Raw genomic sequence first — 12,471 nt, 5'->3', positions numbered from 1 at the left:
TACGCCGAGTAAACAGATGAAGGCTCTAATAAAGGGCATCAAGTAGGTTGTGATTGCCTCGGCTCAAGACCGGTGTCTTCGCTGTGACTCATATATGACTATATACAGTATATACTGCATTATAATGTACTGTACTGATTTATGCAGGGGTGGCATGAAGTATGTGTACATAAACACACGTCAGAATAACAATCATATACCATTTCTGTCTCCACTACTCATATCTAGAGAATGATTTTGAAATTGAAGTTGTATCCTTATTTCTTTCACAACAAATAGTTATAGAATATAAATATAATTTAAGTTCTTACCCTTCTGGTGTTATGAAACAATTTTAGTTATAACTACTTATAAATTTTAGGTTATAACATAATACCATCTCTTTTTGCAGGTAATCAAAACCCTGAACCCTGGAAACGTGAATTTCCATGGTGTGGAATTGATACATTTATAAATATGAAGCAGCTCGATAAACATGTGTGGGTGTAGAGAGATTCCATCAACAAAGTTAAGCCAAAGATTGAATTATATTACATTCAGGTGCTCTATCTATCTGCACTTGTTATGTTCAAGTCTTGTTGTGAAGACTTGCAGTTTGAAATGTATCACTATAGTAATATTTCCCACAGGTCAATTGCTGGTAATGTAACATCTGTATCTTGCTACAACGTTTTTTTTGTGGGTTTAATTAATTTCAAGAATGTTCTCTTTGTTGTCTGCCTGTAGAACATCTGCACGTTGCATCCTCCACAGTCCTTCATGTGTTTATAAAGGCTCATTGTGATCCCGGCCAACAGCAGCTGTCCGGGTGTGACCCCCAGCTGTACTTCAACAAGGAAGTGGTGGGAGGTGTCTGATACTCAAGGACATTCCTCGTTCATGCATGGTTACAGGAGGTCAGTATCTCAAAGTGACCCCAGGTGTGTGTGCGTGCGTGTGTGCGTGCATGTGTGTGTGTGTGTGTGTGTGTGTGTGTGTGTGTGTGTGTGTGTGTGTGTGTGTGTGTGTGTGTGTGTGTGTGTGTGTGTGTGTGTGTGTGTGTGTGTGTGTGTGTGTGTGTGTGTGTGTGTGTGTGTGTGTGTGTGTGTGTGTGTACTTGACCAACTATCATTGGTAGGACCTCTACTTCAGTCCTCACTTTTTCAAAGGCCTATCTGGAGGTTAAGACTTTGTTTTAAGGTTCAGGTCTGAATTAAGTTTAGGTGAGGGTAAGGGTTGGAGTTAGACATTTAGTTAGTTGTGATGGTGAGGGCAAGGGTCTAGGAATTGCATTGTCAAATGAGTGTCCTCACAGAGATAGATGCATGAGAATATGTGTGTGCTCGAAGGCTTTGTCTGGCAATATTTAATACTTTTTATTAGTGTCAACAAATCCCATGAAAAGACCCAAACCACCAAAATAAAAGCAAGAATTGTCCGTCATATTACAGTTATGTATGAAATCCCCTGCATGTACTGTATATCCAAATATACAGACCTTTTTAAAGTGGCAAATGTGTCCAGATTTATTTCCTGTTGCAGTGAATGTGAATGACATCAGCTGACAGGAAGTTAATAAGGACCAAGGCTGTTGCCTAGCAATGGAATTCCGTTGAAAAGGTCTATAAGCACTGCAGATCAGAATTAGAGAACAAAGTATGTATGAAGACTTGGTAATAGTTTAAGAACTGAGATCTTCACAGTGTTGTTGAGACCTGTATTACATATTTTATGTCATGATGCCCAGATAAGTTGTTACCAAGGACGAGTGCCAAGTGCTTTAGGGTTACAAGTGATTTGACAGGAAGGAACACATTCAGATACAGAAGTAAAAGTTAAACAAAGTGCAAAGATATCATCAGCAAAATGTACTTAAAGTATCACAGGTGAAAGCACTCTGATAGAAAAATGACTGATAGATAGAGCAGTAAAATTGTATTCATGACGGAGGGAAATTACCGTGCAGCGGTTACAAAAACAGAGTTGTGAGAGTGCAAACAAACAGAAAACTAAAGATAACAGTAGATGCAAAATGTAAAAAAGAATAGATAACATTAAGGCGCAAACAGGGTGTGATCCAAATGTATATACCAGATTTTTCGGACTATAAGTCACACTTTTTTTTCATGGTTTGGCTTTAAACTCAGGCGCGACTTATATATTAAAATATATAATTTCACATGTTCGTTAAAACAAAACACAGTAATGGAGCAGCAGAAAGAAAGTTTGGAGCGAGCACCTCTATATTAGAGAACGGACCCAAAAAATGAGACTTCTAGTCCAGTGTGACTTAAATCAGTTTTTTTTTTCTTCTTCATAACGCATTTTTTAGCTGGTGCGACTTATAGTCCGGAAAATACGGTAATATAGAATGCCAAAAACTATGGTTGATAAAAATGGTAGGTTTGCATAAACTAGATATCTTAAAAAGTACACGAAAACATACACTAAGAAAACCAGGTTTCTGCAGCAGGGATGAATAACACTGGCCACAAAAGAAACTTGTATTAGCTTGCCTCATACCAAGATTTCCTGTGGCAGCGTTGATGAATTATAATTTAATACCCACTGCAGCAGACAAACTGTTTTTTGGGCTACATGGGAGAGTTTGCTGAAACCCAGTTAAGGCCTCAGTGAGAGTTCGAGGAAGGGCTTGAAGTTTCCATTCCTTGCGTGCCTCAAACCCTCACTGGCTCACAGCCCTGTCAACGCTGCCAAGCTCATTCTCTCTCATCACGCAGTACCCATTATTGCTGTTTGTTACATTTCTCTCCCTCCACATCCTGTCCTTGAATGACAACTGCAGGGGGATGATATTGTTATTATGTTTATCAGCAGAAAACCCTTCCTTTCATGTTGGGCTCAAACACAGGGGTTGAAATAAATTAGTTTCAGATGCTTTGGTGGCTTTTGCCCTCTCTGAATGGGAGTTAAGTTATTAAACCCCATTAAACCGCATCACAGACCAATGCTGTGCAGCCAAACATTGATTCATTAAGTCTCCAAAAATACCAAATACTTCAGGGGGGAATTTTGGAGTAAATATGAGTAAAGAATTAAGCACAAGACGCCTAGCTTTTCTCATTTGATGGAGCAGCACACACATTCTGTGTTTGAATATTTAGCTCAGTGAAGAGCTGAAACAAGCTGAAAAACAATATACACTCAGTCAGTGTCCTCTCCATTACATACACCTGTATAGGGTGGGAACTTCAGGAGAGGCAGGGGGAGCTTGGCTTCTCTCAAATAAGGCATGAGCTCTTTATTATGCTATTTTTCCATGTACTTCTATTTTCTGTACCTTCATCGTTATGGATCATGTGTAAACTCAGGCTATTATTGCTGTATGATTCATGCATGAGGTTCAGTCATCGCTAATTCACTTTATTAAAGATACTGGCATGCTTGCTGTTCTCACCATCACCATCGAAGCGTGGGGGCGCAATATCAAAACCTTTACTCTGCAGAGCATACTGTTCCGTGAACTGAAACAATATTTATGTCGTAATGTGGTATGCCTGTTACCCTATACCATTCTCTTTTTTACCTTCCTCCCAGCTCTCATTCCTGTCTGTTTGTCTTCAGTCTAGTCAGGAGAGACCTCTCTCTGTCTCTCCTGGATCGTCCTCCTTGCTCTTTTTCACACAACACCGGACAAGACAACAATGTTAAGTATCTCAAGGCCAAGCCGGGTTACAGAAAGATAAAAACCCAGGTTCCCAGGCCCTGACAAACCTAGTGCAGCATTGCTGTCTGGTCATTCCTACTTAATCTCATCCTCCAACTAGACGCACAGTACCAACCGCAGCATAAGTCCGCCACGAGTCCGCCTCCGAAAGCAGTTGATCTTTAGTCTGACCACCCAGCTCATGCACCATGTCCTTTGCGTTCATTGTCGTGATGATGCTTCTGGGCTCTTCAGTGGTGATTGCATTTGTCTTGCAGCCATCCAAGGAAGAACCTGCACGCACTTCTAACTCTCCTGTCATCCATCACAGGTCGGTATCAAACTTTGTGTATCTATGTAATATAACTTAATTTTGTATGCACTGAACATTTGAGAAAGAGTTAGTCTTTGTCTTTGGACAAAAATGCTTGTCAGGTGCCAATCAACACAATTGTCTTCACTTCACCTGTTCAGCTCCTCAACTGTCCTACAGACATTTGAACAGTCTGATCAGATTCATGTACTGATGTTGTTGTTGAAGTTGTTGAAATGCAGTTGCCTTTTCAAGCCTTTCATGTGGGTTAAAGTATTGGGTCACTTTGACCATTTAGTCTTCTAAGAATTGTGCTGTAACACACTGTTCTCTTAAAGCTCCCGCAGTTTAATCAGCACAATATTTCTCTCACTTGGTTCAGCCAAACATCTGTAATGTGCTTACACAGTTCATTGAGGGTACTCAGAGACTGTGTTTGCCATGTGCAGCCACTAATGAATGCACTTTTTTGGCCTTGATTGGAGTGTTACATATTTTTGTGAAATGTCTAAAATTTCTTCCTTTTCTGTTGGATTCTGTTTAATCTTTTTTTCTTTTAGAATTAACATTTTATTTAACTTAACCAAAGACTAAGGGTTGCAAACAGACATGAAACTATGACATCAGAGGACAATATACACCCACAAGAACAAGACTATTAACTAGTAAAAATAAATAAATAAAGTAAAAAATAAAAATAAAAAAAACGTGTGCAAGTGTGTTTGATCACTTTAAATATTATGCACTATTTAAATCAGGTGCCAGGGTAGGTCGTTGCAGTCTATCAGAAAGGAACTCCTCGGGGCTCTGAACCTGCAGATTGAGCCACGGCTGCCTGCCCAGCTGGATGGGATCAGAGAACAATGGAGGACCACCCTCAGCACCCTTCCTCACAGAGCCAAGGACACTGCAGGTAAGTGGAACCCAAAATTCAGACTCACTACTGTAGAGCCTGCATTTTTGAGAGCCAAACCCAGCCACAGTCTAACTCACTCTGTCTTTTTTTCCCATATCCCTCCAGTTCCAGCGGCCTCTGGCTACACTGTGTCACCTGATGTTGCAAACAGTACAAGCCTGAAGTGCTGTTCTGTGGCCTCTGAGATCTTCATGAAAGGTATGCAACATTGTGTGTGTATGTAAGAGTGCATGCATGCATATCGACAAAAAGAGATATAATAATGCATTTACTGTAATACACATTCTTATGTTTGCCAGATCTGGGATGGGACAGCTGGGTGATCCTTCCTGCCAGCGTTACCTTCGTTCAGTGTGCACCCTGCAACTCTGAAGGGAATGCCGTGCAATGTCCATCATCCCACACCAATGTCCAGGATGCCGATTCACAGGTATTATTATCTAGGACATTTGAATAGTGAAATAAAATGATTGAAATTTCTGATTTCGGAGCTATAAACAGCCTGTAGTTTAAGTTGGTGTGTTCAGGAGGTGAACCAGCTGCCAAAAGATAAGCCTGTTTTCTCCTTCTGCCAACACAAATATACCAAATGTACCAAGTACAAGGTGAGACACTCCCCAGAGTTGGTCAATCAGAAATGACTGCAGTGTTGCAGCAAATGTCTGTTATGGAAACAGAAGATGACATAACATCTTTATTAAATCTCATACACACCATCTGTTTTTACCTAACTATTTTCATTCCTACCAGTTTCTTTTAAAATAAACATTTTAATACTTCATCGATTTCTCTTCACCTAAATTTGACTTGAATAAATTAAACTTTACAGTAGTCCTATAGGTGATGCACACAGGAGAGAAAACTATTTCCACCAGACATGAATCACCCAAAAAAGGAAAACAAACTTAGTCTTGTTCAGTAGTTTCAAACTGTGCTACCACGTCTTTCTCCTGCGCTCTTTATTTCTCTGCAGGTGCCATGTTGCAAGCCCATCCAGGAAAAGGTGCCTGTCCTCTACGTGGATGAATTCGGCACCATGGTCATTTCTTTCATGCAGTTGACCAGCAGCTGCGGCTGTGCCCCTGGTGACCTGCAGCTGCCAAGCACAGAGTAAAGTTTTTTTTTTTTTTTTATAGCTCTCAGTATGTGAGCCACCTCATACACACACAAAACCACAACATGTAGAAAAGTTAGATAATACATTATGTGCAGGCCTATCTTCTCCCACTATACTTATCTGCCTTACGGTGTGTTTTCAACACTGACTGTGGGAACCAAAGCAAAGTCTCTCCAAGAACTCAGTTTTGCATTCCTGTTTCTCCGTTCTAACCAGAATGTTTCAGCACAGATCTGTTAAAGCAGCCAAACATTTAATTAATCAATTATTATTTTAAGGATAGACATAATTTAATCACACGTTATTGATGTTAAATCACAATCAACATTTGTGTGCTATTGTGTTAAATTAACAGTTAACCAATAATTAAATGGTATTTCTCATGCACCAAGAGCTGAAAGTGAAGTGAGCTGACACTCATGCCAGTTTATCTTTAAATAAATCTTGTGAGTTCAGAGTGCTATTTTAAGCTACTAGCTGTTACTGTGTGTTCCTTTGCAAAAATGTGAGACTGTGCAGAGCCAAATCCTCACACAGACATTTGTTTTCTCTTAGATCTGTGAAATGACTTCTTCCTCTTATGGACAAGAAATCAATTATATCCGCAAAAGCAAACTGAGTTGGTAAAAAAGATCTACGGTTTATTGTAAATTAAGTATATGCATGCCACGTTGAGGGTCATTTTTGCAGGAAGAGTAACAGGAGAAGATTGTGTTCACCACTCCCTGCACCTAAAACTTAGTATCAGTTTCTGCTCCTGAGTACGAACAACATCTGATCTGTGCTTTTCCACAAACATCCATTGGCATTTTCATGTTTCAACAAGTAGGGGGAGATAAAGGAGACAATGCTGCCCTGCAAACCCCAAAACAACTTTAAGTGTAAAAAGAAATCACAATTACAATGTGTAAAAATGTAATCAGTAAAAATTGATAATACTTTCTCTTAACAAACTGTACATCTCACTTACTGTAAGTGCTTTTACTTTGACCAGTAGAGTAATTAGATTACAGATCAAAGCTTTGCAAACAATATAACGACAAATAAATTTGTGTCTAAATTGTGATTAACACAACAAATATAGCATTTCAGCGTCTATTTTATTATTTGTTCTGTTAGGGGATTTACATAACGTGTGCTTTTATATGCATAAAGAGTTCTTGTTTTTCCTCATATGTCTTTTTGAAGTTCTCATGATTTATTATATGCTTCTACTGACTTTACAAAGTTACCTCACCGTTTACTTTTTTAAGTATTTTTCTCCTCAACTTAATCAATACATTTAGACCAAATGCAAAAAAATGCATTGTGCTTTATAACACTGCTTTGGCATCATCACTCTTTGTAATTTTCTGATTAAATGTTCCCAATTATTTGAATAAAGATGATTGAAATCAACAGTTTTTTGCTCTTAGTTGTTTTTTCTATCAAAGTCTGCAATGGAGTTTGATTTTTGAACAATATTTTAAAGCTGTTTCTAATGCCAGCCATTTGGGATTTCATGCCTGCTAGTTTAGAGGGAGGAAAATAGGAGAGAAAGAAATGTTGGCACTGTTCTCCAGGAAATCAGACACTGGATCAGGGGAAGAGCAACATGTTGCGCACTTCTTCAACATTTTCAGCTGCTGTGCACGTGTTTGTACTTTGGGCTTTTATTCATTTTTTCCTGCCCGCAGTGGAGTCTTCACTTATGACTGTTAAGTTGTGCAAGCAAGATATTGAACCTGGACTACAATAAAGAAACTATTCTGCAAGAGGACAGCAAGATCTGGGCCAATAGCGAGCTATCAATTTGATGTTTTATTGATTCTGGACACAATGTGTCGATATTTCATTGTGTGGGTGATTCTTGTTTTACTGGCCCCCCTTCTGCTGGCTGTAGGTGCATCTGAATGTTCAGAAAAGGAAGCATTGCTTAAACCAATCTCCGGCACAGTGACACAAATAACGGACTGTTTGATGGAGTGCACTGGGATGACATACATCAAGAAATTGCAACTCCAGGACGATCAAAATATACGGCTGAAAGATTCCACAGAAGGTAAGGAGCCTCTCTGTCACATTTTCAACTCTAGGATGGTTCAACTTTCAACTTTCAAGTTCATTTCATTTATATAAAAGCTTTGCACCAAAGTCCTTTACAAAGAAAGAAAGGCGTTTAGGCCTACTTTCTGTCCTTAAAGTAATCCCTGGGCTAAATGTGGTAATTATATCAGAAAGAGTGGTTCTCCTATGTCCTAGAGCATGTGGTTAGTTTCTTCAGTAGAGGGCCACATTTTAAGGAGGGGGTCTGGTAGTCGTACTCCATGAAATCTGAAGCATCTCCATACTAGATAGTTGGACCGGTCCCAGTCTGGTCAGATGGGTACATGAACTGATGAAGCCTCTTGGATGAGAGGTGAAACGTCTTCCTAGACAAATAACCAAGTCCAGTTGCTTTTGACTGAAATTGCTTTGGGGATAACGATGTCCTGGACAAATGAGAACATTCACAGGCTCATCAAATGCTTAATTTCTAGCATTTTGGTGTTTTTTTTCTGCACTAATTTATGGTGGAAATGTCTAAATTTATGTAAAGGAAAACACAAAGTTCAGTAACATCCCCTGTGTCCCCTCTCAAACCCTGCGCCTATAACATTTGTGAATCCAACACTTTTTATTTTGCACCTAAAATGTGTATAGGCATTCATAACATAGTTTCTCTTCCTAGGAGACCTCGCGGAATACTGTTGGTCTACGGAGCTCAAGTGCACCATCGGAGAGAGCCTTCAGCGCGCCTACGTGGTGTTGCCTGTGGATGTATCTACAGTTGGACATGCGCGGCTGGAAGTCAAAGCCACTGTCCCCACTGCCACCATATTGCTCGCACACAACAGCCCCAGCACAATCGCCGACAACTGTGGCCTCCGATATGACGTCACGCCGCACTTTAGCACAGAGAAGGCAGGGACGTCATTTTGTGTTCAGGTTGTCACTCAGGAAGATGTCCTGGGGGACAATGTTCTTAAATGTCCCCCCTTTCTGGTCACCTTCTGGCAGAGAAAACCAAATCCGTCCAACCAAGAAGGTGGCAGATAAAATGATGGAAGAAATACTCTAAATCTTTTACTTAAAGATACAAGTACTCAGTACTCACAGCTAAAAAATGGCTCCTGTGAATATTATACTATTATATATTACATCATTAGATTTTGTCCAACGAATTGTTGCAGTTGGTTGATTTTTAAAACTATACATTATTGTCATTTTTGCTTAATCTACTGATTATTTTCTTGATTTACTGATTGTTTGGTTTGTAAAAAGTTATTGGAGCCCAAAATGACACCTTCACCAGTCCACACCTCGAAATGATTCAAATATTAAACAGAAAAGCAGCAAATCCCCACATTTGTGAAGCAACATAAAAAAATATATATATATAAACTGTTGAAAAAAAATCTTGCTTCTGTCAATCAGAATTCCGCTGTACTTTTATACACTGTTGGATACTTTAATCTGCAACAACGCATCGTTTTTCCTAAGCTCTTTATATGTTTTCTAGGCAAAAATATAATTTGTAAAGTAAAGCTGTCAAATAAATGGAGTGGAGTCAAAAGAACAATATTTCCCCCTGAAATGTAGTAGAATAAAAGTAAAAGCGTGTACTTTCTATTTCATGATACTTTTTATTCAAATTTAAGTACAGTAGAGTAAAAGTATTTAGTTACATTCCACCACTGTGACAGTGATCAGTATATTGGTTGTTTAACATTGTTACCATACTTAAAACCTCATCTAAATGTCTGTCTTGCTGGTATTATAACCATAATCTAATCTAATCATCCATAACAATGGGTAAATAATTATTAAACATAATTATTTACTACTGGTTTATGTCCTTTTAAGTCACACCAAGTAAAGTACCAAGATATCGTGAAAATGATACATATATATTGTCAACATGTTGTGGTTCTGTTTTATAAGGATGTTTATAAATCATCTGTTTTTAGGTTTGATTTATGTGACTAAACATGTGTTTTATTCTCTGTTTAAGTTGTGAAGATATTTGATGGCATTTGATGATAGAAGCAAATGCGGATCACTGTGCGTGAGTGAATCCAGCTAAGAGATGTTTATTAAACATCTGCACTGCATCATCAGTGCTCTGCTGGATTCAAAGGCAACCCGAGTGATGCAAAAGTTCTCAGTTAAATGAAAAATGTAAATGTTAATGGTTGTAACTGTTTGTGGAAATATTAAATCCTTTTATTTTCCTTTTTTTCAGTAACACGTTAATTGTGCTTTATGCGTTTAGATGTTGAGAAAGACTTTTTCAGCACCAATATCTGGGCTTTGATTACCGGCTGGTACTACCGATCTGATACCAGTTTTAAATTTATAAGCTGTTTAACTGTGCCGAAGAGACTGGGATTATTCTTTTGTGTGTAAGACAGCATCAGGTTTGACCTAAAACATTGCTTTCCTAACTTTGTAAAACTAAATGGAACAAATAGATACATAGATATACATGTACTGAATTGTTATTTATTATTAAAATAATAGATAATGCACCAATACAGCAAACAAATTGGTCAAAACTTAAACAGGGATTAGAATTTTAGTATATAATGTATACAGTATATAAACAATGAATTTAATAGAATAGATTGGCCCTTTTCTCACCAATACTAGATCAATTTATTTGAATCAGTATCAAAAACAAACAGAAAACAAAGGCAACATAAATAACAAAATATATACAAAGGAAAACAGATTTTGCAGGTGAGGTTAAAAAAAACCTGAAGGCTTCATAAGGAAATCTCACCTCAACGGTCGTTAAATGTAAGAATGTAAAAAATGATTTAATCCACAGAGGTGCTAAAAGGATAGCAGTGCATATAAATAGAAACTATCACTATCATATCCATGCATACATTCACCAAAAACAAAGTTAATCTGCTCTTGGTTGTGTGGCCATAATTATTCGTTCTATTCTAGTCTACGCACAAAAAAACAAACAGTGCCACCTGCTGGTTATCAGTCTGCAGTCCTGCACGCTTGTTGCAGAGTGTGTGTTTGTGTGTATTGATATGCAAAATATGAAGCGAAGAAGTGGAAACCGATGAAACATCCACAGATTAAGACAAGACATTTGTGCTTTTCAACATCTGAGACACTTAACACGACCAAAATGCTCGGTGTCAGCGCATTAGGGAAGTGTAGGCTTTAGATACAGCTTAATAAATACTGTGTTCAATGAAACCCAACCAATAAACTCCCAATCTGAATAAATAATTGTGACTTAGCATACAAACACATAACAAATGCTAGGCTTTTAACAGTCTAGCAGTCAGTTTTTGTTTCAGCTATGCCCACATTTTTTGTCTGTAATATAAGATAAGATAAGATAAGAGAAGATCATCTTTAAGTAGTCCTATAGCGGGGAAATTTGCAGTATTACAGCATCAAATGGGATAATTTAATAAGAGGCATCAGTTTAAAAAAAAAGCAATGCATAACAATAAAAATGTAAACAGTAAAAAGTAAGAAACAGTTTTTTAAAGAAAGAAAGAAAGCAGTACAGAGTAAGGTTAAAATGAATGTAAACAAACTACAAGGGTTGAATACATTCACAATATTGCATATATAGATATTGCACAGTTAAGTAAACATTTTCCGTGCATGAGTTGAATTGTTTGGGACAGTTTACACGGAGCAGTGTTGGAATATTATTTAATTAATAGTTAAAGCTGAATATCATGAACTGCTCAACAGTGACATCTTTATATTGGCTGCAATCTTCAAAGTATCATGGTCCGTTCAGCTGTCCCGAGCCTCCAGTTAGGTCTAAATGAAGTAAGATGATGTCGGTGTGCCTCGCTGGCACACGCTCAGCAGCAACATAACCACCCAAGGCAGGTGTCCAATAACAGACCTCTGGGCACAGCCTGTACTCAGGCCTGCATTAAATCATACACACGCCAGTGTCCACGCTCCAACACACAGACACAGGCCGCTTCTTTTGTGACACACTCCATCAGCATGTTCACCCTACATGTCTGGCTGAAATGTGTTAATTCATTTGTTTGTTTTTTCAGCTGCAGGCTAAGCTATGAAACCTGCAGGAGACATCACAACCACTGTCGGTTTTGGACTCTGCGTCATCCAAAACTGGCACCCAGGTGGCACAGTGAGTCAGAAGACTGTATATGATTCAGTTTTTCTGAGCAGGGGAGTGAATCCCTGCCAGCTCCAGAGCTCCTGCTATTTTTTTTTTAACTGTTAACAAGGTAAGGTATCAGATTAACAACCAATCACAAAAGGGCTTGACAGATGTTTTGTTTCCAAATAAAAACATGGATTTTTTTTGTTTTTTTTGTTTATTATTTATTGTCATTATGTTTGTTTTGTGCTGTATCTACAGTCGCTTATGTCATGTATCCCTCCACCATGTTTTGATTAAAAGGCATTAAATGCCACATAAACCAAGAGCAAATTAT

At 38.3% G+C, this 12,471-nt stretch overlaps 1 protein-coding gene and 1 long non-coding RNA gene across 2 annotated transcripts; both read left to right on the top strand.

Moving 5' to 3' along the window:
* Window positions 1-3,855: 3,855 nt before the first annotated feature.
* On the top strand, window positions 3,856-5,989 carry gsdf (gonadal somatic cell derived factor; the record flags this gene model as incomplete). The annotated part of the gene is made up of 5 exons (XM_083930147.1): window positions 3,856-3,977; window positions 4,718-4,872; window positions 4,981-5,073; window positions 5,175-5,305; window positions 5,849-5,989. 5 exons carry the CDS (start codon window positions 3,856-3,858, stop codon window positions 5,987-5,989), a joined length of 642 nt encoding a protein of 213 aa, XP_083786273.1.
* Window positions 5,990-7,580: 1,591 nt separating this feature from the next.
* On the top strand, window positions 7,581-10,245 carry LOC310958516. Its single transcript, XR_014593544.1, has 2 exons — window positions 7,581-8,033; window positions 8,703-10,245. It is a non-coding gene; the product is annotated as an uncharacterized lncRNA (long non-coding RNA).
* The last annotated feature ends 2,226 nt before the right edge of the window (window positions 10,246-12,471 follow it).

Source organism: Echiichthys vipera (assembly GCF_963691815.1).
Source record: "Echiichthys vipera genome assembly, chromosome: 16".
Taxonomy (NCBI): Eukaryota; Metazoa; Chordata; class Actinopteri; order Perciformes; family Trachinidae; genus Echiichthys; species Echiichthys vipera.
This window is presented reverse-complemented; position numbering and strand designations above follow the sequence as displayed.